Source organism: Balaenoptera borealis (assembly GCF_965194805.1).
Source record: "Balaenoptera borealis genome assembly, chromosome: 9".
Taxonomy (NCBI): Eukaryota; Metazoa; Chordata; class Mammalia; order Artiodactyla; family Balaenopteridae; genus Balaenoptera; species Balaenoptera borealis.
Genome location: NC_138873.1, coordinates 58,241,338 through 58,267,855, shown reverse-complemented (window position 1 = coordinate 58,267,855; position 26,518 = coordinate 58,241,338). Strand labels below are relative to the sequence as shown.

Sequence of the window (26,518 nt, the reverse complement as noted above, 5' to 3'; positions counted from 1 at the left end):
GACAGTATGGTACTGGCAAAATACCAGACATAGATCAATGGAACAGGATAGAGAACCCAGAAATAAACCCATGAATTTATGGTCAATTTATCTACGACAAAGGGGGGAAGAATATACAATGGAGAAAAGACAGTTTCTTCAATAAGTGGTGCTGGGAAAACTGGACAGCTACATGTAAAAGAACGAAATTTGAACATTCTCTAACACCATATACAAAAATAAACTCAAAATGTATTAAAGACCTAAATGTAAGACCGGATACTATAAAACTCCTAGGAAAAAAACACTGGCAGAACACCTTGACATAAATCGCAGCAATATTTTTTTGGATCCACCTCCTGAAGGAAATAAAAGCAAAAATAAACAAATGGGAGCTAATTAAACTTAAAAGCTTTTGCACAGCAAAGGAAACCACTGACAAAACGAAAAGACAAGCTACTGAATGGGAGGAGATATTTGGAAATGATGTGACCAATAAGGGGTTAACATCCAACATACAGAAAGAGCTCATGCAACTCATCATCAAAAAAAGAAACAACCAATTAAAAAATGGTCAGAAGAACTGAATGGATACTTTTCCAAAAAGGAAATGCAGAGGGCCAAGTGGCACATGAGAGGATGCTCAACATCTCAAATCATCAGGGAAATGCAAATCAAAACCACAATGAGGTATCATCTCACACCTGTCAAAATGGCTATCATCAAAAAGACCACAAATAGATGTTGGCGAGAATGTGGAGAAAAGGGAACCCTCGTGCACTGTTGGTGAGAATGTAAATTGGTGCAGCCCCTGTGGAAAACAGTATGGAGGTTCCTCAAAAAACTGAAAATAGGGCTTCCCTGGTGGCGCAGTGGTTGAGAATCTGCCTGCTAATGCAGGGGACACGAGTTCGAGCCCTGGTCTGGGAAGATCCCACATGCCGCAGAGCAGCTGGGCCCCTGAGCCACAATTACTGAGCCTGCGCGTCTGGAGCCTGTGCTCAGCAACAAGAGAGGCCGCGATAGTGAGAGGCCCGCGCACCGCGATGAAGAGTGGCCCCCGCTTGCCACAACTAGAGAAAGCCCTTGCACAGAAACGAAGACCCAACACAGCCATAAATAAATAAATAAATAAATAAACAAAACAAACAAACAAAAAAACCTGAAAATAGAACTAATGTATGATCCTGCAATCCCACTCCTGGGTATATATCCAAAGAAAATGAAAACACTAATTTGGAAGATACATACACCCCAATGTTCATAGCAGCATTATGTACAACTGCCAAGATATAGAAGTGACCTAAGTGTCCACTGACAGATGAACAGGTAAGGAAGATGTGGTGTATATATACACAATGGAATACTACTCAGCCATAAAAAAGAATGAAATTTTGCCATTTGCAGTGAGATGGATGCACTTGGAGGGCATTATGCTAATGAAAATAAGTCAGAGAAAGACAAATACTGTATGATATCACTTATATGTGGAATCTAAAAAATATAACAATCTAGTGAATATAACCAAAAGGAAGCAGACTCACCCATATAGAGAACAAACTAGTGGTTACCAGTGGGGGCGGGCGATACAGGGGTGGGAGAGTGGGAGGTACAAACTACTGGGTGTGAGACAGGCTACTAGGATATATTGTACAACACGGGGAATACAGACAACATTTTGTAATAACTGTAAATGCAGTGTAACCTTTAAAAATTGTATTAAAAAAAAAAAAGAACTAATAGGTATATGCTCCTCCTTAGAATGGGGCTGGCTTTGGTAACAGCTGGAGATCATGGCTCAGTTCCCCAAGACACCTCAAAGTTCCTTACAGAGATTTAATACTCAAACAACAAAAGGTTGCTTTAGTACACCGAGGAGAAAAAACTCGGCACATTCTTCCACCTTAGCATTAACGTTAGGCAAATGTTGAACCCCCTTTACCTCTTACTCATCTTCTACTGGGCATGCTACCTATCAGACACAGCTAGGATGATTCTAAGTCTATGGGAAAAAATGGGTGGAGGCCGACTCCACGCATGAGAATTTCTCCTACTAAGTTGAAATCAACTTCAATTGATTGCTGACTCAGAATTCTTTGTCATTTCCAGCTGTGAGAGTGCAAATCTGATTCCTAGCATTGCACTGATTTATAAAGTTACACCACAAATAAAACCTTACCATAATTAACAGAAACTGTGGGGCTGTCATTTATTTACAGGAAAGCAGGCAATGAGTGTGGTTTTGAACGCATTTTAACCGAGGTGCCACTATGAAGCCAGGTGAGAAGCCCAGGTATAAATGAGCTCTGGAGAGAGAGTATGGGCTAGGGATGTGGACTCAGAAATCCTGGGCACAAAGTGGGCAGCCAGAATAGTGAAAATGAGCATCTTTGGGGCAGAGGTGAGGATAGCAGAGCGGCAGTTACCTGGAGATAAGATGAGGAAACACAGGAAAGAACAAAGGGGTAAGAGCATGCAAGGGACTCGTAAGGGCACTACTGAAGTAACTGCTTACAGTGGTTGTTTGTTAAGCATGTACTGTTTGTCAGATACTCTGATAACCATCTTATGAAAGTTACTGAACGAAAACCCATTGTACAGATGAAGACATTGTAGCTCAGAGAGGGAAAGAAATATACCTAAAGCTGCATAGCTCTGGTTAATTGGTACAGCTGGGATTCAAATTCTGGGGAGCTTGACTCCAAAGTGCTTGCTTTTAACCAGTATAGGACGCTGCCTATAAAGTTTAGGATGAGAGGAAAGTGTGTGGAATTCCATCGGGTCCTAGATTAGAACAGAAGATTCCTTGATGAATGTGCTACGAGATAAAATGAGACTTTGAGAAGGTTTCCCGACAAGACAATGTTTAAAGCAAACAATAAGTCTGGATGAAGTATAAACAGATGTATAATTCATGAACTCTTGATACTGGTTTGAAGATGGTGTGGTATACTAGAAAGAGGCTTGGCCTCAGAGGTTAGAGGCTTGTGCCTTTAAATTAACCGTAAGACCTGAGGCAAATGACTTAATGGTATTTGTTTTTCTCATCTAAAAAATTTTAAAAACCAAGGAGTTTGATTAGGCTTGTGTCTATCTTCTGTAAGCTTTAATCTTTCATCAATAAAATGCCAATATACTCACACTATAGTGTTGCTTGTTTTTATAAAGTTCACTTTCTATCTTTCCAGACGGACTGTAACACCCTTGGAGTTAGGGGCAGAAAAGCCTAAGTCAAAAAAGAAGGCAGTCTACAGTAGGCACAGAGTAAGATGCAGAGAGAAAAGACCCTCTTGGGATCAGAAGAGGGTTCCACTGCCGGGGCGTGTGAGCAAGGGCCTCACAGAGAAGAGAGGCCTCAGCAGGTCACTGAGACCTCACACAAGGTCACTGGAGAGAGGGAAGCTCTGAAGGAAGAGAATGGAAATTGATAGCACTCGTATCACAGGGTCTCAGTCACCTCTGTGAGTTGGAGGTGATGCCTCCTCCTGGGAAAAAGCACTGTAAAGGAGCATGAAAAGGTTTGGAGTAAGTACTGGGGGAATTAATGATGTGAATAAAAACCAGAGCAGTGTTGAGTCTCAACAGCATGATGTTGAAATAATAATTATAGAAATTATAAGAAACAAGTAGAAATTGTAGAAATAATTAGAAATGTTTTGTGATTGTTTCCGACAATAATGAGTAGGATTAATTTGGGTGTGAAAGCAGAGAATTCGGACGTTGAGATTTTAGGTTACTGGTGACATCACTGTTGAAATGGACAACTCTAGGGCCAGTGACAAGTGAAGTCATAGGGAACTGAGGACTGGACCGAGGGATCAGGAAGGGGAGGAGAGATGCCTGGCTGGTGAGTAACAGAAACGTTCAGTCAAGCTGATGGGTAAAGAAGTGAGGTGAGAGAGGAGAGTCAGAGGGTGATACCATGGAGGTGATGGCAAAAGTGGTGTGGATAGAGTAATTATTAGAGCAGAGGAGTTTGGGATGCATGCGATTACAGTGTTGAAAAGGTCATCTGCTGAAGCCACTCTGGTGACCGCAGGAGCTGGAATGGAGCTGAAGGCTGTGAACTGGGGTTTGAGGAAGGTGGGGAAAGAGATCCAGACTTAGGAACACGGTTGAAAAAGGAATCTTACAGACACAAAGTAAAATATACAGGGGTAAAAGAAGGAGGAATCTGAGAAGAAAGATTGGAGAGCTCTGAGGAGGTAGACTTTGATTATTGGAAAAACAGGAAGAATGAGTCAGCTCAGGAGTTTCACAGGGAATGTAGAAATGAGGTGGTGTTTGTGTCTGCCTAAGTCTGACTGAGAGCAACAGAGGGAGGGAGAGAGAAAGAAAGGAGAGACGAGATGGGTGAGGAGAGAGGGAGAGGCAAAAACAAAGAGGGGTACACATACTGTATACAGCCCAGATCTCATCCTCATGTGGAAGTCACAGGTTAAACTCAAGAACCTGGCTTTGTGCAAAGGTAAAACCACCACCACTACCCCCACCAGAAACAACCTGCCCCTCATCCCCACAATCAAAATGAACTAGAGTTCAGAGAATGGACACTCTCTGGAAGAGAATTTTTTAGGCTGTAAGGGTCCTGAAGCCAACGGCATGCTTTTTGACTTGAATACACCTCATGTCCTCAATACTTATTTTGAATCGATTTCAAGAATTCCCTAAGCATATCAAGCTTGGTCTTGGCACTTAAATTCAACCACATTTCATGGTGATGTTAACTATTCCTGCAAAGGATAGATTTATCCAAATCTACAGATATTGTCCCTCGTTTTCTGCTACTATAGATTATACTTAAAAATGCAAGCTTGACAACGTATCTGTGTTTTGTATCAAATACACTTCATTCAATTATTGTGAAAAGTAGCAGTGAAATATATACAAACTGTACAGACAGTATGTATGCACATGTAGTGTGATGAAAATATTTGTACAGTAGTGTGTAGACTCTAAAATACTTTTGTAAATAGCTCTTAATACCAAGTATGAGGCAGACATTAGTACTGTCTCATTTTCACAGATGGGAAAACTGAAACTCACATAAGTCCAGTGACTGTAATTGCAATGGTGAAAAGTGGTAAGTTAAGACTTGATCTTGGTTTTCTAATTTCATTTTCTGTGCTCATCACACTATATTCCACAACCTCTGAATGATTTACATATACCCTGTCTTATTTCAAGGAGGATTTAAAGTGGTTTACATCTATCCTTTTTTTCCCTACCTAACAGAAAAATGCAGACTCCAGACAAAATTATTATGCATTTAACTGATTATTGTCTCTGAACAAATATTGTCAACAGGATTTTTGAAAACCTAAAATTTCAAAATAAATTTTAATCCACCAGTTGGTTATGAAACTACATCTTAATATTTGATATGCAGGCATTAAATATCTTTTGAAACATGATTGAATTTTGGGTTTAAATAATCCAAGTTACTGTGACTGAATTAAGTCAACTTCATTGCAAGGAAATAGCAACACTGACTTAGGTCACTAAAAGAAAAACTATCATTTTCAATGTACATCAAGAGGCATGTTAACAGATGCATAATGAGATGTAGCTTTAAGATCCATTGTTAAAAACTTTCTAAACTTCAGTTTGCAAAGTCTGTGAATTTAGTCCTCAGTGTCTTCTAGCTGTGGCTGTAGGGTGAACATATGGAGCGGACGGAGATGCTCCAGCCTCTCTACTCCCTCAGCATTCTGATGACCTGCATTCTCTCTTCTTCCTCCCTTTATCCTTTCTCCTCTTCAAGGAAACTTTCTCCTTTTCCTCACATCTCCTGATAGTCATCCTAACGTATCTACTGATAATGTAGGGATTGCAAAAACCACATGAAAATAAGGTCACGAGGAAGGTTGAAATGGCTAGAAAATGTTGCTACATCTGTTCAAATGAAATGACATAAACATGATACGTGGTCAGAGTTGAAGAGAAAGACTTATTTGGTCCAGAATGAGAAAAAAAAATTTCATTAATTTATAGAAACCAAGTTGTTACTTATGGAACATCATGAAAGTGCAAAATACTATGGAAAGATCATCAAAAACAATGAAAGTGTGAGAAACTCACAGCCAAGAGGAGCCTAAGGAGACATGACAATTAAATGTAATGTGGTGTCCTGAATGGAATCCTAGAATAGAAAAAGGACATTGAGTAAACTAAAGAATTCTGAATAAGTATGGACTTTAGTTAATCATAATATATCAATAAAGGTTCATTAATTGTGACAAATGTACCATATTGATGTGAGATGTTAATTACAGAGGAAAACTGAGTGTGGGATATACAGGAAATCTCTGTACTATCTTTGTAACTTTTCTGTAAGTCTAAAACTATTCTAAAATACAAAGTTTACTTGAAAAAGAAACTATGGAAATTCATCCTAGGCAGTCTGTTAAAACATTAGTTGTTAGACATTTGCTAGAAACTGCGCTATTTAGTTCAAGAGCTCCCAGAAGTTTTACAATGATGGGAAAACCTGAAGAAAAGCTTTCTTGACAGAAAGGCACACTCCTTTAAAGGTTCAGGTCAGCTGCAAGTAATGATACAATATTTTGCCAATAATTAAAATGCTATAAGTACATTTATAAGAATCTTTTTCAATAGCAACAGTTGTTCACAGTAACTTTCTCCTGAACTTTTACCCCCAGAAGGTTAGCATTCAGGAAGCTCAGCTGCTGTCTAACAAACTTAATTAATCAAAAAGTCATTTCCGAGCTGTAACTATGAGTAAAAGCGCTTCAAGTGTGCTAGCAAGCCTACAAGTTAATCAAAATGCTAATGCAGTACAAATTAAAGTTGTGATTAACATTTCACAGTAGCTGCTTAAGTGAATTGATCACACAAATGGGTTAAGCATTACTCATTTCCTACAGCCCCAACCGGGAAAAGGGTTGTTATGTGGGTATGAGGAGAAGAGCTGGAGGTAGAAGGATCCTTCATAATAGCATCATATCATCAATAAACCAGCACCAAATTGTCATTCAAAGGCTTACAGGTAGAGTCATCCAGGGGGAAATAGCCTTCCAAATTATATTATAGTCCTTGAAGGGAGATCACCTGTAAATCCACAAGAGTAAGTGAAGGTGTTTTACACCTCAAAATCCACACATTTGTGTTAGTTTTGGAAATGCTAACTGCATTAGCTCTGTGTTGCATCTGTAGTGGGGAATGGTGCTTTGTTTTAGGTGGTGTTTTGGGTGTTCTATTGTGGAATTAAAATGTAACTTTGATACAGGATAAAATAAGCACTAGCTGGATGATGATTCTGCACCATAGTGCGAATCTTTGCATCTGGAAGAATAATCACTCAGGATTAAGTTCATTTAAAATTATTTGTTTTGAAATAGACATCCATTAATGAAACCACACTAGGCTTCTATGGCAAGATATGAGCTCCTGGAAGTCTTGCCAGGAAAGCAGCCTGAATTAGACTTCCCTGTCTCTATGAATTTGATAAGGTCACATGAATGTTCACAACAAACAGACTATATTTGTTAGTAGACAATTCAGATTTGGCAGATAATTTTAAAAACATTGTGAGAATCCACACACAGTAAATCTCCCTTTTCAATCCTCTCTTAAGAAAGAACTAGAAAGGAAAAAGTGAAATATTTATTCATTCCATTCACCCATGATATATTGAGAACTATTATGTGCCAAGAATTATGCTCAAGTCACCTTAACAGTCAGTGACACTATAAATAGTTATTGATAAGGTTCCAGCATATTTTGAATATGAATCAGAATCCTCCAAATGTATGCTCATAGTATTAATATTCCTTGAAACATACCCATAAAAATATAAAAGATATATTTAAAACTTAATAGTGTAATTTTCATCTTAGGATCCTTTAAAGACTTCAGTTGCAGAAATGAACTCTTTGTAGATTACTAAGTATGTATAATCCAATTTTGGAAGTCTAAAAATTATTTATCTATCATCCATCCATCTTTTTCTCAAAATGATTTGAAGAAGCTTTCTGAAGCCTATTGTGCTGTACTGTCCACTTAAAGATAAGCTTTTCATTTGATCTAATCATAATAATTATAAGCACTTAAAAAATGTGAAAGGATTCTACTAAGAATATACAGGAGATTTTATCTACCATTGCTACATCAAAACATTTCTTACAAGTATTGGATTAAGGATTTGACCAAGTACTTCTTTTGTTAAGCTCGGCACCACCTGGACTATTTTCACTGCTAACTGTATTTGACTCTATGATTTTAGAACTTGTTCATTTAATTGACACTGACATTCTTCAGTACATTTATAGCCCACTGAGCCTGTGCTTAGTGCATCCATAGGTAAATACTCCTCAAAGGTTATGTTAGCCTTGCTCCATGGCAGTTCTATCTCCTGGTATCATCAAATATTTCTAGCTTTTTAATCTACTAAAAATGGGGATCATTTGTTAATAGAAATATAGACCCAGCTATAGTCAAAGTATCTCTCAGTTAAAATAACCAGATCAATAAAAAAATATTCATATCATTGTATCTTCTTTTGCTTCCCTTATCCTATTCTTTTCTATTCTCAGACTCTAATATATGCATACATTCATATCTTAAGTTTATTGATTAAAATACTTAAAAAAATAGTTTGAAGACACAGTGTGTTTTCAGAATAGCTGTGGGTTATAGAAAATATATGATACTAGTTATTTGAAATGTAATGCACTTTAAGTTTATCAGAAACTGTTAGAGCGATAAAGAGGTGAAATTATTGTTTTGAAGTTTGGGCTAAACAACAACCCTACCAATAAACTTTTAGGGATTCGGTTTTGCAAATTTAAGAGGGTTTTCTGAATAGAGGAAAGCATACCAGTTCATACATTTCCCCCCTTTCTCTATTTATGCAGCTTATTAAAGTTATTTTTTGACAAGCACCTTTTGTGACAATTGATAAGTCCTATTGGAACATGATAACATTAATTTGAGTGGTATATGAGTTACATATTATCTCGTGTGAAAGAGGAGAAAGGCTGGAAACTTAGTTGTTCAAAAAAACTTGGGCCTTAAAGAAAATGACGTAAAATGACAGCTCGTATATTAAAGTCAGATGCAAGAATTTATGAAACAATGGAAACTTACCCACCAGAACATAGCTCCTTAAAGGTCTTCCTTTCAGGCACTGAATCACCTAAATTATTTTCAAAGCCAGTCTCCTGGTTTACCTTTTTGCCTACTTCCATTAGTGCAATGGAACATGAATTCAATCTATAGAAACATGTGCCTTGGTATACAGAATACAGAACTTCACACTCCCTCAATAGTAAAGAGGAGATGTCTGTTATCTTTTGGAGGAATTGGTAGTTCTGTATCTTGGGACAGGAAATCTCTGAGATTGCCTATTGTTACTAGACGTTTGAAGTTTTTCAAAAAGGACCGGGGGGATGGATAAAAGCTGCCTCCAGGGGAGCCCCGCTAGTGGTGGTGGTGGTGGTTACCCAGTGAAAGAAGCCAAGAACCTAACCTAAGCAGAGAAGGCAAACGGTGAAGAATGAAAGAGGAATATAAAATGTGTGTATGTGTGTTGTAATAGTAAACCTAAGCACAGTAATTATAGTGTGCATCACTACTTATTATTAGGAGTATCTTATAATTATTATGGCATTCCTCTTCCTTCCTGTGGTTGTATCAGCAATCTGATCTTTCCCCCATTACTTCCAATTATTGTAGTTTTAGGGGAGACTCTGAGGAAGTAAATGGCTAATTCACTGAGTTACCTAGCATGATATAAAAACCTCGAGAAGGATCATAAGCAGCTGAAACAAAACACATATCAACTGGACACTATAGAGTGATATAATAAAGCAATTACAAATATCAGTCATATTAACAAGTCCCTCTTGGAAAGTGGTTAAAGTAATTATAGGCAGTCTGTTGAAAGGGAACTAGAGTAATTAAAGGGAGGTGACTTGAGTATACATTGAAAAGAAGGGATTAATTAAAAAATATTATTCATGTTCTAGTGGGAATTCTTGGTCTAAAACAATGTAGAAAATCCTGTGAAGTTCTCACATTTTAAAATAAATCCTGACTAGGCCATGAGTACAATTTTTAGATCCATCTTTACAGGGCAAAGGGAACCCAGTAAGATAAATTTTTATTATATATCCAACCTATGCTGAAAATTGTTTTTCTTTCTGCTGTGATCTTGGGAAAGTTACTTAGTCTTCATCTGTAAAATAAGGATAATAATTATACTACTTCCTTGGATTATTAGGGCAAATGAGTCTATGCAATGCGAAGCAAGTAGAACAGAGCCTGGTACAAAGAAAATCCTCAATAAATGTTCACCAGCATCACTGTTAATGATGGCCTGCCTTATGGACCGTCATTAAATAGCAACTTTTTGGTGTGGGGTACAGGGATGGTATGCAGTTCTCCAAATATTCTGGTTGAATTTGGCATTTAATATACATTAATTCCAATTTCAATTTGGAAGCATAGGTTTCCAGAGATCTTTCTAATCAATCTACACTGTCATATTTCTGTGTGTGTGTGTGTGTGTGTGTGTTCTCCTTTCATGAGGTGTATCTTGTAGTCGTTAAGAGTATTACTGTGCACACAGATGTTTTGATCTGTTAAACTTAGGCTGCAGGGTAGATAGCATTAGCTGAAGGGTAAATATGGCCTCTACTATATCTGAAAGCAACTTTCCAGAATTAACCCAGCAAACTGACAGCACAATTACACTTTGAATCACACAGCCCTTTGGTCCTCAGCTCACTGAGTCAGCTCCTTGAGCCATGGTTTCCCTTTTTTCCTTAAACATCTGAAAGTGTCCAGTTACTGGGCAGTTTTGCTGTAGATACCACAGAGGAGGTAGTGGGCGTGGCTAAGATATAAACCTGTACTCTTATACTATTTGGCTTGGTATTTAGTTATTTTTCACTTAAATGAAGATGATTTTAACGTAAAGACTTAGGGCACTTCTTAGAAAAGATCAGAGCTACTAGAGCAGGATTTAAAGTCCTGCTATCTCCATTTGGTTTCAGCATGGACTGCCTCAACAGATCACCTTTTAACTAAGTTATTTGACTTCTTTGAAAACCAATTTCTTTGTCCCTTGATAAAAAAAAAACAGTGTGGGGCTAATCAAAACACCAGATACTTTTCATCAGTTCTGACTTTGCCATCAAATTTGAAAAATTTAGGCAAGTCACTTTAATTTTTGGTATTTCTTATTTATCATCTTCCCATAAAAGCTAACATAAAGTTTTTCTTGGGTACATCTGGCACACAAAACATGTCACATCATTTACTACATATTATAAATATATTTTAGAGTTAACATAATCAAGAAGAGGATCTCAAAGACTAATGGCAAGAATAATCAATTCCATAACTGCTCAATTTATAAACTAGTGTATTTTAAGCAGGTTTAAAAAATTTGAGATACGTACAGAAATTTTTACTCTTATTTTTGTTGGGTGGGATGGAGATGGAAATGCTAGTAACAGTAAAATATTAAGAACCATGACAAAAACACCTTAAACCCAAAAATGACACAAAAGACCTTGATACATAATTTCAAATGGGTACAAGAAGAGAAGGCAGGCTATACTGTGCATTCTGACCTCAAGCCAGAGTGAATACTACTACAACAACTGTTTTTCTTTTGTAAAAGATTCCCCAGGACACGGGTAGTCATACAGAGTTTTCATAATCTAAATGGTAGCTCATGTAAAAGGTATATTTCTATAAATTAAAGGGAATAAAAAATTTAGAGTTAAATGACCATGAAAAAGCAAGGAAGTGAAAGAATTACTAAGAATGAGGAGACCAAGATAGACCTAGTTCCTCGAGTCCTCAAATCATTGTTTACCTTATAAATATTAACTAATGTCCCACTCTTGTAAGGTGTTATTTTTACTCAGACAGCAGGGGTTCAGTGACTTGCCTAAGGCCTTATACTAAGGATCTAAGGAGCAGAGCTGAATTTATAGTAAGAGCTGGTGGCACCGAGTCCCATACACAGAACACAAGGTCATGCTGATGTCCCATGAGGGCAGTAGTATAATTTTCAATCATCCAGCAGGACTGCAGCTTGGAAAACTGCTTGAACCAATGCTTTCTAGGCCAACAGTATCCATGTATCACATGAGAACAATAGGGTACAATAATGAAAACTGTCACTCAGTCATGGAAAATTTTATCAAATCATGACTTCCCCCCGAATTTTCCATTAGCAACCCTAATATTCTTTCCTCTTCCTGACTTGTTACTTTTATCACAATCTTACAAAGAAACTGCAGGAATGAGAGGATTTAGGATATGAAGCTGGTTGCCATCTCTTTACAACTAAGTTTCTTTCCAGGTGGCTTCTGAAAAGCCAAATCCATATTTATAAGCATAACTAATGTTATAATTTACACTAAAGGAAAACTGCACACACAGTGTCTGACAACAGGGAACTAATTAAGTAAATTATGACCTTCTTATGAAGAAATATAGTGCAGCCATTAGAAATTATGCTTGAGAAGAATATTTAATGTTGTAAATTATTAAGTTAAAAAAGGTTATAAAATAACATGATAAAAATGTGCAAAGGAAGAAAGTGAGAGAGCAAGTGTGTATTTGTGTAAATGCAAAAAGAAAAAGAAACTCTGAGCCTCCAAAGACAAAAAAGAACTATACACAACTACTGTACTCTAGTTAGTAAACTTGTTTTTTTGCAGGAGTAAGCATTAGTCATTCTAAAACTACATCAGGAGTATGCTAGAATGGAGGAATTAAGTAAACATATTCTGATTAGTGAGAGCCAAGTTTCTCACGGGTGGAGAAAAGAGTTACAATTTAAAAAAGGGGAAGGCTAAAATGAACCCTTGGTGTTAAACTGGAATTGGAGGTATTAGAATGAACTCATGGTTTTATGAATACAAATGTTTTTCACATACCCAAACACACACACACACACACACACACACACACACACACACACACACACACACAGCTAAGTAGATATACAAATAGATATAGATGTCTATGTATACATACTTATATTTCCTAGCTTTGCCCACTGAGGGGGCCAGAGGCAATAATACCCAGATAGTGATGGAGTCAACAAGCACCCAGATTTTAGTCCCTAAAACCACTCTCTAATAAAAACAAACACTCGTGAGCCTATACCTATAAATAAATAAATAAATAAATGAATAAAGTAAATAAATAAATGGGGGAAAATGGAAATTCTGGGAATGATGGAAAATAGAAAAATCAAAGTAGTAATAATTGTTTCAGGCAAAAGTCACCAATGGATGATGAAAATAATGTAGGAAAATATGATGAGAAACAGGATAACTGCATAATCTCAAAGTATATCACCACAACATATTAGTTACAAAAGGAAAAAAAGTAATTTTACAGTGGAGAAACCTGGCAGACACCACCTCAAGTGTACAAAGTTAACATCCCTGGTAATAACACACATCCATGTCACAAGTCTCCCGATATGATACACCGAGAGGACAAAACATCACTTCTATGGTACTCTTGCCAGTAATATATAACTTCAATGTAACTATGAGGGGATATCAGGCAAACCCAAACTGAGGGTTAGCTCTATCAGATACCTGGCCAATACTCCTCGCAAGTGTCAACGTCCTGAAAGTCAAGGAGACTAAAGCGGACATGACAACTAAATGCAATGTGGGATCCTGGACTGGATCCTGGAACAGAGAAAGGCATTAGTGGGATAAAATCCAAACGGACAAAACTGGAATGAGGTCTGTAGATTAGTTAACAGGATTGGATCAGTACTGAGGCAAGATGTTAACATTAGGGGAAGCTGGGTGAAAGACATATGGAAATTTCATTGTACTATTTTTACAAACTTTTTATAAGTCTGAAGTTATTTCAAAATGAAAAAATTAAAAAAAATTTTTTGAATTAAAATAAATTCATTAACAAAAAAAGAGCCTCATATTGATGGCGGTGAAGATATAATTACTATGAATGACTTTAATTTTAATACACTGTTTTTCCAAATTTCTACAATGAAGTGTATTACTTTTATAATTAAAGAGAAAACTATTTCTCTTTAGATGTTATTTAGAAGGACTAAAATAATATCACGAAATATAAATATCCACGAAACTGTACATAATATCGAAATAGAGGCTAAAAGTACCTGATTGAATCCTTTTCTCTTACAGTAAATTTAGAAATAGACTCCTTGTGAAACCGCTAATTTCTATTATTATATAGCCTTTGAATCATTATTAACTGAGTGGTGAAAAGGTATGAATGAGTTGATATACATTGTAACTTTTATATATGATATAAATATGTACACCTATTAAGTATACCTGTAAGTATAAAAATTTAATTCCTCCTGCAACATCTCTCCAACCCTTCCTGACCCCTGAGTTCATTAACAGGTCAGTGTTTGAGGGGGAAAAAATAGCTAGAGGAAACACAAATGATTATCCAGGGCCACAGCTAAAACTTTAGGAACTTTAACCTTCGTTTATAAAGTGTGACTAATAAAGAGTGGCAAACCATCTTCCTAGAGAGATAAACCAAATGTTAGTTACAAAAATGGTGTAAAAATAATTTACTTGTTTATTATAGCCTTATTTCCCTTCTAATTCCGGATAGTTTGTGCATACTCTATTTTATGAAACAGGCCTATTCTTTTAAATAATAAAATTAAGGTTTTATTTTTTTCCTGATCATAAAATTGTTAGCAGCTCGTTTGAAAACATTCAAACATTTCAGAAAAGCATAAAGAAGAAATTAAAAATCACCCCAAATGCTGCTACACAGAGACGGCTACTTAATCTTTTGGTCAATACTACTCTGGATCTTCTCTCTAGATATATTTTCATATATTTATGTAGATATTCTACACAGATACAGAATCAATAAATGGAATTGTAATATTTGGCAGTGTTCTATAACCTGAAAGATGCTTGGGTTATTTCTAAGTCTTTAATTTTGCAAATGCCTATACACAAATCTTCACAGGACTCATTTATTCTACCTTTAAAAACACCAGTCTTCTGAAAATCTTAAAAATTGTTTTTTATATATAAATGTCCAAAAAGCCATAATGTAGAAAATCAAAATCTCTTATAAGCTCAATCCTTTAGGTGTGCTTCTCCCACCCTGCTCCTCTCCCAGTCATCTCCCAGCAAATGGCAGCTCCAGCTTTCCACTTGCTCTGGAGAAAAGCTTTGGAATCATCTTTGGCTCCTTGCTCTCCCTGAAAACGCTTGTCCAATCCATTAGCAGATCCTCCTTAAAAAAATATACAGGACCCAACCAATTTTCACCAGTCTCACCCATACCAACCTGGTCCAGCCACCATCATTTCCTGCCTAGCCTTACAGCATGCAAGGTATAAAGTTCATTGATACGGTTTCAGATCCCACATTGCAACTAACTAAGGAATATAACATGTCAAGGTTTTGTACAGTATCAGAGAATATCTACAATTTTCTGAAAAGGCTATAAAAATACTCTTCCTTCTTTAAACTACATATCTCAGTGAGGCTGGATTTCCTTCATATACTTCAATTAAAACACCATATTGTAACAGACTGCTTGCAAAAGGTGTTAAACGAATTTAGCTGACTCCTATTAAGCTAGACATGAAAGATACTTGCAAAAATGTAAAATGCTATTACAGTTCTCACTAATTGTTTTGGAAAATAGTTATTTTTCATGAAAAATCATTACATAATAATGGGTATATTAGTGTTACTTTAAAATGAAGTAATAAATATTTGAGAATGTTTCCATTTTCATTAATATGGTAAATACTCATAGATATAGCCACCGTAACCATTAGTGAACCACTGCTTTACAGCTTCGCTCTCATTCAGAGTAAAATCCAAAATCCTTACCATGGTTTTACAAACTCCCTACGTGACCTGACCCCATTTTATCTATAATTTCCACTCCCACCCCTCTCTGACCTCATTTCTACCCACCCCTTTTCATCTTTTTTACAATGGCCGCCTTGGTTTTTCTTGAATATACCTAGTAAGTTCCTACATGAATCCTGGCACTAGCTCTTCTTAGTGTTTGGAATAATCCCACGGCTCACTCCCTTCCTTTGTTTCTTAAATGTCACCTCATAAGAAAGACAGTCCCAGAATACCACATTAAAAAATAGTACAAAATGGCACCCTCCATCTTTCTCCATATATCCTTTATTATGCTTTATTATTATTTTAAAATAGCAGTGATCACCACTTGACTTATATTTTTAATTGTCTGTCTTCGCCATATCTAGTGAAAGCCCATTACAGCAGGTTCTCTTCTGTCTTGTTCACTGCTGTATGCTCAGAACCTAGCAAAGTACCTGGCACTGAGTTTACCTTCAGTAAATTTAGATTGAATGGATGACTAAAATTGTTATCTTATTGCATTTATATTTGCTTTTCCTTCAAAAATCCTTAATTTGAGTCACCAGACTTTTTTCTCGACAATGCTACAATAAATATCTTTAAATGCAAGTATATTTTATTCCAAAAAGAAAAAAACCAGAAAGAATGGGAGAAAATGTAGGTAATTAGAAATGACTTTCGTACCTGACATACTCTGAGAGCTTGGTCCAACACTGTTTTGGTATCAGTGTCATAATCTGGGCAGGGCAGCATGGTTCGGCTGAGATGCGCCTGCAGTAGGAGATGTGCTTTGGTGTGAGGGCTGTCAAATGAATGAGGATTTGATTCCAACGGAAGACATTTTGCCAGTTCGCTATTCATATGATCTTCATTGTGTCTTACTGGCAAATCTGTGTATTCTTCTGCATCCTGAAAAAACAAACAAACCCATATATATATAATATATATATAAATGTACTGTATCAAAAGTATAATATTTAATGTACTTCTTAGCTTTAACTACTGACATTTAAAACGTGCTTTAGAAAAACTGTAAGATAACCATATCCCTTAAAATTCTGCTTTGGTCAGTACTACCATTAATATTAAGCAAAAGCTAGTAATGTATAATACATCTGAAATTCATGAATGCTCTTCTTATTTATACAGTCAACAAAACAATACAGATCCCAGTAAGCATCAAATGTTATGCTTGACAGTGGACCCAGGCAATGAACCAGAAATTGAGAGTTCATCAGGGAAAAACCAGTCCTAAAAGTGGAAATGAATGTTATGATATGGTAAGCACAGAGTGCTGAAGGGATATTCAGTTTGGGGACTTAGTTATTTTTGAAGGTCAGGGAAAGCGTCTCGGAAAAAGATATTTAAGTGAGGATCTATAGAATGAGTGGAAGAAATAAGGCAGGGCTGGGAGAATGGGGGATGAGGATAGGGTTGGTGAGATAAGAAAAGGGTGAAGACCGGGATCATTAACTTAAGACTTACTGTAGTAAATTAGATTAAAATAAAATTGTTCAAAATTGGGGGTTTCCGGTTCCACATGCAAGGAACTTAGAAGCCACCACTCCATCCTAACAAGTAAAAAGCTGAACAGGTTGAAAAAACCAACAACTCGTCTTGAATCCATGAGAAGGCAGAACACAGGGCAAACCGCTGCCTCCAAGATTGGAAACGCAGGCAAATGCAGGTAGTCACGGCTAAGAGTCATGAGCAGAGGCTCACAAGCAGAAAATGCCTCGGGAATCAGTGTCGAGGTAAGAAAACCTGACCTGTAACTGATGAATTGTGGGAGGTTCAGTGCAGACAACTCCGAGAGCTAAAAACTCCAGGGGGACCCAGTCATAGGGGGCCCCCACCATACTGTGAGATTTACCTTTAGGAGCTCGACCAGACTCCCACAGTAAATATCAGAGAAAAATCACCTTGGGCTTCTAGCAAGGGGAGGGGAAAAGAACCATCCTGAAATACACTAGAGCACTCTGTCCTTCTTAACAAGGCCTGCTCTCAGGAGAAACCAGTTAACTGGAGCCTAACCCTGCTGGGATATATTACGAGAACCTAACTGACCTGGGGAATGGAAGTACCCAACTGTAACCAGCTCAAGCTTTGCCTGTGGGAGAAGGGAAATACCCCACTCCAGCTCACTCTAGCCATCCTGTCTCACCTAAGGGGTGAGGGTAGAAATGGCTGTGAAGTTCACAGCACAGAGGCACAGACTCACTGAAGACTTGGGACCTAATCATTGGACCAGAGAATATTTCCCCTACACTGCCATGCCCCACCTCACCACATTACTAAAGGTCTATTTACAGCAGTTCTTTTTACCCAGTACGTTATGTCCAGCTATCAAGAAAATTACAAGGTATACCAAAAGGCTAAAAACACAATTTGAAGAAATAGAGCTATCATCAGAACCAGACATGGCAGGGATGTTAGAATTATCAGATCAGGAATTTAAAACTATGATTTATATGCTAACGGCTCTGACAGATAAAATAGACAGCATGTAAGAACAGATGAACAATGGAAGCAGACAGATGGAAATCCTAAAAAAGAATCAAAAGGAAATGGTGAAGACAAAAACACTAACAGAAATGAAGAATGCCTTTGGTGAGCTTATTGGTAGACTGGACATGGTTGAGGAAAGAATTTCTGAGCTAGAGGATATATCAATGAAATCTCTGAAAACTGAAAAGCAAAGAGAACAAAGACTGAAAAAAACACAAGAGAATATCCAAGGACTGTGGGACAATGACAAAAGATGTAACATATGTATGATGGGAATACCAGAAGGAGTAGAGAGTAAGAGAAGAAATATTTGAAACAATAATGATTGAGAATTCCCCTCCTCTCCAATTAACGTCAGACACCAAACCACAGATCCAGGAAGCTCAGAGAGCACTGAACAGAATAAACAGCAAAAAAATAAAAAAAAAAAGTTACACCTAAGCATATTATCTTCAAACTACTAAAAATCAAAGATAAAGAAGAATCCCTGAAAGAAGCCAGAGGGAAAAAAAACCACCTTACCTGTACAGAAACAAAGGTAAGTATTACTTCTGAATTACTCTCTTCAGAAACCATGCAAGCAAAAGGAGAGTGGCGTGAAATGTTTAAAGTGTTGAGGAAAAAACGCCACCAACCTAGAATTCTATATCCTGTGAAATTATCCTTCAAAAGTGAAAGAGAAATACAATTTTCTCAGACAAATAAAAATTGAGTTAATTTGTTGCCAGCAGACCAGTAGACCTGCCTTGCAAGAAATATAAGAAGTTCTTTGGAGAAAAGGAAAATAATATAGGTCAGAAATTTGGATCTATATAAAGAAAGGAAGAACCCTGGAGAAAGAATAAGTGAAGGTAAAATAAAAACTTTTATTTTTTTTTATTGTTAATTTATCTAACAGACAACACTTTGTTCAAAATAATATTTTTGAACAATTATGTATGCTTATGTATATGTTATATGCTTATGTATATGACTTGTCTTATATATAAATGATATGAATGACAGCAATGATACAAGAGATGGAAGGAAGGAATTATGATTATTTTATTATTAAAAGATTCCATACCCATTAGGTAGTATAGTATTATTTGAAAGTGGAATTTGATTACTTGTAAATGTACATTGTAAACTCTAGGGCAACCACTAAGAAAAGCAAAAAAAGAAGTATAGCTGATATGCTAAGAAAGGAGAAAATGGAATCATATAAACAGCTCAATTAAGACCACAAAAGACAGAGAAAGTAGAAGACAAAAACAGGAACACAGAGCAAGGGCAACAAATAGGAAACAGTAAGAAATATTTGTTGAATATCCACCCTATGAGGGAGACAGACATTATTCAGTCACATAAATAAATGTGAATTTGATATGGTGACAAATTCTATGAAGAAGAAATACATAAAAGCATGAGAGTTTAGCAAAGAAATCTGACCAAGTTAGGAAGGTCATAAAAATTTCCTGAAGGAAAAGGCAGATATGCTATGGTACAGAGGATGAGCAGCTGGTAACTAGATGAACAGAGACGTGAAGAGTGTTCTAGGAATGGTGTGTAGTATATGCAAAGGCCCTATAATGGGAGGGAAAATGGTAAGTCCAAGAGACTGAAAAATGTTGTCTAAAAACAATTTCAACTGATGTAACATCTGAAAAAATATCCTAAGTGAATATTTGGAACATTCTGTTTAACTGAACTGAATAAATAAACAAATAAAATTTTATAATATTCAGTTAAACATATTTAATAGGAATATTAAAATAATCATTACATTTTCTCTCATTCATGAATTGCCTCGTCTTTGTTTTGCAATAGTCAAAAATACCACAGCACTTTACACTATGTTGAACACTGTCTTTACCACTTTGTGCTGTTTTATGTAAGAAGTATATGCTGACACATTAGCAGTTAATAATGCTTTGCCCCTGTGTGTCATTTTGGTTTTCTTTTCATATGCCATTTATGTTCTTTCCTGCTCTCTCTGAAGTCATCTGCTAAAGAGGGACCAGTTATATATGGCAGTGCTATTATTTTTGATTTCAGGTGAATTTCAGGACTGAAGCATTGTCACCCGACAACTAACACAGCTCAACCTAATATCTGGGCTCCATCCAAAACCCCATCAACACCTGTCCATCCTAGCCTTGCCAAATGGCTTAAGAAAAATGTAACAGCAGATAAGGAAAAAGATGGTTCAGAAATCTAAAACATGACCTTTTATTTAAAGGAAATTAAAATGATATCGGAGAAAACAATTTATATAAATAATTATTCTAAGTGCAGAATAAAATACTGTTATTCAGAGAAGAGCACTGAAGTGAATTGGATGTGTTGGAAAGTTTCCTAAAAGAGATACTGTTTGTTCTAGGCTTAGAACAGTTTGTAGAACAGGAGAGAGGGAGAAAGATTCCTTGCATTCCAGGCACAGAAAATAGTATGAGCAGATCCATAAAAACAGATAAGGAGGGGTCTAAGGTTTAAGCCTCCGGGATGAGGAGAATGATGATGCTATTAATAGAAGAGAGGTTGGGAACACTCAGTGAGCAGGAGCTTTCTGTTAAGCGTGCAAAGTACACTTAACGAGAGGACCACAATCCGGATAGTTGGGTGGAGGCGGAGGGAGAAGAAATCAGCTTTAAATCTGTTTCACAGTTTAAAATTTATTCATACTTAGATTTCTTTCTACTGTTCATAAAATACAACTTCCTCTGATCTTTTTCCAGAAGAAAATCGAATAGCTATTTTAATACTGTAAACTGTATTGGTCCTCCAGGTTTTAGCTATGTAGGAAATAGGTTAAGACTTGCAAATTATATGAAAAGTTAAATTAAAATCAAATTATATGGAAAGTAAGAATTTGGCTGAAAGCACTAATTAATAGTGTGATCTAAGTAATCCACTTCCCTCTGTACAATCCTGTTCAAATCTGATTATATACCTTACACACTCCTCTTCCCCACACTGTGTGTGTGTGTGTGTGTGTGTGTTTGAGTGAGAGAGAGATTGATTAGATATTGATTGACTGATTGGGAGGCAAGAATATAAACTAGGTATTTCCCAGTCTTAGTTCCCAAATACCTCTGAAAGTGTGAACATCCTTCTGTGACGTATGATTCTAGTATCCAAAGATGCATGTTTTTTCATAAAGTATGACTTATGACTTCTAAATGCAAGCCAACTACTTCATTTGGTGCTAAACTAAAGAAACAATGATCTGCTCCAACACTAGAGGGAAAACTAGTAGTGTTGAACTCACTGAGAACCAGTGTATTTGAACAAGACTGACTACTCAAAATTATGCTTATTCTACTTTTGGGGTTATTTTCAGGTAAATTTTATCATTAGCGATTTTTATTGTATTTGCTTGCTTTAGAATCTAAACTCCATGTAAGATGTGACTCCACTGTTCTCCAAACCATGCCAATTCTGCTTGAATTACCCCTGATTTATTGCTTTTATCCCCTGCTTCACCAGGATTGTGAATCTGCTCACTGCCAGCAGTATCAGTATCAGATGAGTCTGCTAAGAGCTGAGTATATTTTAGGTCAGAAAAAATGCTCTGCAGTAGAGAGATCCTTCTAGGTTGATTAGGGGAGCAATCAGATCTTTAATGTAGATTACCCGAAGACAGTGATCTTAGTGAAAAGCTTAATTTAGTGATGCCTTTTCTTGGTGCATAAAAGCAATCAAAGGGTTCCTTTATTAATTAAGCTAAGGGTTCCTTAATTTCTTGGCAAAATCTATACACTTTAATAATAATAATGAAAAGCATTTTAATAACCACAATGGACAAGGTCTTGGTGTGCTGAGTCACTTGTTTACCAAATATTCATTCAGCATATACTACTGCTGGGTACACAGTGATGCACAAAAACAAACGATCGATCCCCTACTCTCATGAAGCCTTACAGTCAAGTGGGGGAGCCAGACCTCAATCAAAATTGACCATGAATAAATGTAAAATAACAAGTGGATAAGTATAAGGAAGGAGGAGTACAAATAATAACAGTGGGTCAGGGAAGGTATCTTTGGGGAGGTTTCAACTGAGCTGAAAGACAGTAAAACATATTTTTTTTAGGTAAAAAAGGGAAAAGTGATAGGATAAGGTTCAGACTTGAGGTGGAAAAGAGGGACACGGAATCTTATTATAGGAAAACACTCTTTAGAATGCTTACGTAGATTTTATTATTTAATATATTCTTTTGAGAAGTAATGTCTTTTTCGTTATTAAATTTGACCCAGGCAATGTTTTTGAGATCTTCAAAGAGTTGACATTAGATTTATGTTTATAAAATATCAAATCAATAATAGTTTCTGTAGTTAAAAATTATCCATAATTAAATGAGGTCTCATCAAAAGCTATTACTTCCTTTGAGGATCCCTCCTTTTCTGTTTCCAGTGTTTGAATTAAAGGGGAATCCAAAGAATGTAGTAAGTAATTCATCCCCTTAGAGACGTTACAGATCACGAGGGTGGTATGCATGGCGTGAGGTGGTAGAGAGAACACTGGGTCTGGGAACTGATACAACAGGTTGGTTTGCAGCTCTGCCATTTACAAGCTATGTGATCTTCTGAGCCTAACTGAACTTCCCTAAGTCCCAAATTCCTTGTCTTAAATTGGGATTTGGTGTGAGGATTCAATGTGATAGTGTTTATGAAACACTTGAAAGCTGTAAGACTTGGTATAATGTCAGGCATTATTACTATAATAATCATCCCCACATCTGATCACATTCAGAATGTTAACTGAGGCTTAAGATTCAATTACTTGAGTTTTGTTCTACAGTTTTCAGTTGTAAACCTTTGTTTACAATTATGTAAAAATACTTCCCTATCTAAAATGACATTTCATTAACTCACTTGTAAAAATATCATGATTCTTAAATATTATTCAAAGAAACAAGATTACTATTACTTTTTACCAATGCTTTACTAGTAGTGGCACATACATTTTATCCAAATAATCATACAACTTTTATGTAATTGTGTTACAGAAAATATTCGTTCTTTGAAAGACAATATTCTCAATACAAGAGAAAGCCAAATTAAAGATAAAATATTGAGAAATTATATCCTCTTGAACTATAGGTTTGATATTGCAGGCTTTAGTTTCCAATCTCCAATTAGGTTTCTTTTAAATTCATATTAATTAAATGTTCACAAAAGCACATCAGTGTGTGATGAGGAAAGATGCTCTTCTCAGTGTTCTTCAGTGACCTAACTCAAAATAGTATGAAGAGACAGGGAAGAGGAAGAATCATTTATATTAGACACTTGCTCCAACTTTTCTGAAGACAAAGTATTATGTATAGTTATAGTACCCTGAAACCCTACAGTGTTTTCTAATTAGAATTTAAGTGCTGTGAACCACAAGAATGAAACAGAAAATATTGATTTTTAGATCAATTAGAATACATAAAAATATTATCAGCATTTTCAATTTAATTTTTCGTGGTTTGATTATGGACTCGGGAAGCAATTTAAAATGAAGACTCACTGAAGACGCTTCAGTGCTATTTAACCCTCAACTACTCCGCCAGACCCTCCTGTGAAAACCATGATCATTTATTCCTGGAATTCCAGTTCACAATTTTTCTAAGCTCTTTAGAATGTGGTGTGTTTGCTTCACTACTTTACTTAGCTCTTACCTCCTTCAAGGTATTTTATTCTGGGTGTTTCAGAATACTTGCAATGGAGATTTTTTTACTTAGATTGATTAGGAAAGCCACAAACCCAGGATCAGCAGAGAGAGCTAGTAAAGTAATAAAATCCCTGCTTAAAAACAAACAAGCAAACAAAAACCCTTTCTAGCTACTTCTTCCTCAGTAGGACACTCTATTTACCTCCAAATTACTCCTCTCATTTTAAACAACTTGTCTAGTTAATTTCCTGTGTGTGATCACTGAGACTATAAGTGAGGTTCATTTTCTTATCTACATCATGTAGGTAATTAAAGGAAATTGAAAGTGGGCAGTGAAGCTTTTATGCAACTGGGATTGAAGCTGAATGGAGGGCAGTGAGGTCAGTGGAGTCCATTATATTTTTATGTGAGAGGCTGGTTTGTCTACCCTGTCCTTGTTTATTTAGTGTTGGCTGGACAGGCTACTAACTGCAAATCTATGTCTCTGATTTGCTCAGCTGTCCTTGAATAAAGACATTTTCCCTGCAAATGCTGAATGACAGTGATTGACAACCTATGATAAACTCTGCTTGCAACCCCTGCTACTGTCTTCAGACTGCAAAAGAGAAATCAGAATAAAGAAACATCTTTCATAATCACATCAAATGGGCCCTGCTGTTCACTCAATAGTTTTCCTTTTGTTTCCCTTTTCATCACAAACCTCAATCTGTTCTACAAATGCCATAAACTCAGCTACTCCACATAAAGTAAAAAATTAAAAAAACCCCGCAAACATATGTATGTATGCCAGTACATTTTGCTTGTATATTCACATTGATTTTAGTTTACTGAGGATACACACTCTTACGTAATGGTTTGTTCACACCACTGTATCACTAACTTATTTGCTTGTCCTCTGAAGAACAATCTGGCAAATCTACACTGCTGAGGTACGTCTTTTAGTGATTAGCTGGCACTTGGGTTTAGTGAGGACTCTCGTAGCATTATTCAATATGTAACTCTTACATGTCCTTGTGGCCCTTAAATCCACTGATTGCACAGCTTACTTTTTAGATTCGTTAATAAGAAGCTTATCAAATACTTAAAATCTACTTTGCTTTTTCTCTTTAGTGAGCGTGTGTAAACAAGTGAATTCTGTTTGACCGTGTATGTGTGAGTGTGTTTATTCTAGGTGCAGTAACTATATGAGTCTGCTTTACCTAAGCAAATTACTGAGGTAAGAAACAGCCAGAATGGATTCATGTGTGGTTTCGTGTAAGCATTACGTAACAGTAAACTAGTACTTTTATATCGCTGGACTCAGCACTGCCTACGCTGAACTCACTAAGTAGCCGGTAAGAGGGCACTTGAACATTGGGGTGGTAACCTGATCAAGTGGGGGACTAAAGAAGCTTTATGCTATAACTTAATCTCTGTCATGGGAAAAGCAAAACTTATAAAGTTAATGAGTTCTAGACTTTAAGTAGCACTTGATTAATTTGTAACATTCTGAGGCGTTAAAACAAACCAAAATTATTTTCTCACATTCCAGTGCTGTCTTTTGGCCACTGAAGCTGTAGAAAAAGCATTTCAGTAAATTTCCCTGATAGGAACCCTGTTGAATTTCTGTGCCTCTCTGAAGTATTAAATTAATTGTATCTTATATATTTTATAATAATATTTGAAAAATAATCTGGCATTTACCAAGCCAGGTCCAGATATATTAAGGGATAAAAAAATATGCCTCAGATTTTTATCTTTATTATTTCAGATTACCTTTTATTCAATCATTAATCTATGAAAAAACTGACATAACTTGTTTTTAAAATCAAATCTATGTATATAATTAATATGGTTTCTAGCACTTATGATTCTTACTTTTATTCAAATTATCTACTCAAAGTAAATAAATCATATGAATAAAGTATATCTCTAAAATAAAAGACTGCTATAAACTAGACTTACATGGAACTTACAATAACCTCAAAATGCAGTGAAAGGTATACTAGGAATGAACTTAATAAGATTACAAGTTAAAAAAAAAAGTAAAAAAAGAGCCCTTGGTTATAAAACATTTATTGGAAAATGATAAAACTAAGATCTAGTTAAGCAATAAAATATTTGTCCAATATGCATACAATTTGCTTCACTAAAATGAAATATCAAAATAATTTTATTATATGCAGATGGCAAACATGAAAACACTGACAGATGTAATTATAATTACGCATAGATCTATGTGTGTTTCCTGTCAGGGCTTATATGAGAATATGTGTCTGACTTGTATCAATGTCTTAAACTTATGGACATATGTTTGGCCTTCAACCAGTTAGGGCAAGCACAGAATCATTTGCCAAAAATAAATAGGCACAAGAAATAATACCGTACTCTTTCCAGTGTAAGAATGACCACCTGGTTGACAGCTGGATTTTAAGGGATCTTACAATAGTGAGTACCAGCAGGTCTGTTGTGGTTAAAATAATTTCAGTGGTAAGAATTCCATCAGAAACTTCTATTTCCCAGGATTTATAGCTAAGTC

The 26,518-nt window shown here is 36.2% G+C and overlaps 1 protein-coding gene across 2 annotated transcripts in view; it reads right to left on the bottom strand.

Moving 5' to 3' along the window:
* ASCC3 (activating signal cointegrator 1 complex subunit 3) overlaps nucleotides 1-26,518 on the bottom strand; it is a 326,479-nt gene that overhangs the window by 12,630 nt on the left and 287,331 nt on the right. For both annotated transcript variants that reach the window (XM_082405191.1, XM_082405192.1), the window contains one exon: nucleotides 16,542-16,766. In XM_082405191.1, coding sequence (XP_082261317.1) covers nucleotides 16,542-16,766 — 225 coding nt within the window. The remainder of the gene's footprint in view (nucleotides 1-16,541; nucleotides 16,767-26,518) is intronic.